At 40.7% G+C, this 610-nt stretch overlaps 1 protein-coding gene across 2 annotated transcripts in view; it reads left to right on the top strand.

The window, feature by feature from the left end:
• Nucleotides 1-49: 49 nt before the first annotated feature.
• Nucleotides 50-610, top strand: part of LOC107489289 (protein SHORT ROOT IN SALT MEDIUM 1) — a gene marked incomplete in the record, with an annotated part of 9961 nt that continues 9400 nt past the window's right edge. Inside the window, 3 exon segments of one of the 2 annotated variants that reach the window (XM_016110039.3) lie at nt 50-137; nt 230-332; nt 452-551. In XM_016110039.3, the coding sequence (XP_015965525.1) occupies nt 483-551 (69 nt within the window). 2 annotated transcript variants of the gene reach the window in all.

Genomic DNA, 610 nt, shown 5'->3' with positions numbered 1-610 from the left:
AGAAAAAAAAAAAAAAAAAAAAAACTCTCGTTCCCTTGTCATTACCGCAAAAGCCTGATTCTTCGTGCAACAGTATTGCTTCATTGCTTGGAAAATTTGAGATAAACGGAACAAAAACAAATTCAGGATAAAACAAGGTGTTTCCCGATTTCCATTCATTCACTCACTTTCTTCTTCTTCTTCTTCTTCTTCTTTACTTACGTTATAGGGTTTCCCTCACTCTTTCTAGGGTTTCCTCACACTCCTTTCTCCGATCAAACTTTGTCGTAAATATCTTGCACCTTCAAATTCATCGTCTCTGCAGGAATCCAATTTCCCCATCTCTTCAATCGGTGCGTTGACAATTTGCCAAAGAACCAAACCTTCAAAATTCCTCCTTTTTGTTTTGGTCTTTTTCGGTTTGCTGTTGCTTTATTGATGAACGAATTGTTGGAATGGTTTTGGGTTTCAGGGTTGGTCGCTCTCGTTCCATGTGAAGGAGCATGTATTCTTCCAGAGGGAGCGGCGCTTACGGTCAATCGTACCCGGGTCAATCCGCATACGGCCAGAACGTAAGCCTTTGATTGACTCTTAACAGTTTCTTGATTTCATTCCGATGCTGTCGTTGTCA

Source organism: Arachis duranensis, chromosome 5 (assembly GCF_000817695.3).
Source record: "Arachis duranensis cultivar V14167 chromosome 5, aradu.V14167.gnm2.J7QH, whole genome shotgun sequence".
Lineage (NCBI taxonomy): Eukaryota > Viridiplantae > Streptophyta > Magnoliopsida > Fabales > Fabaceae > Arachis > Arachis duranensis.
This window is presented reverse-complemented; position numbering and strand designations above follow the sequence as displayed.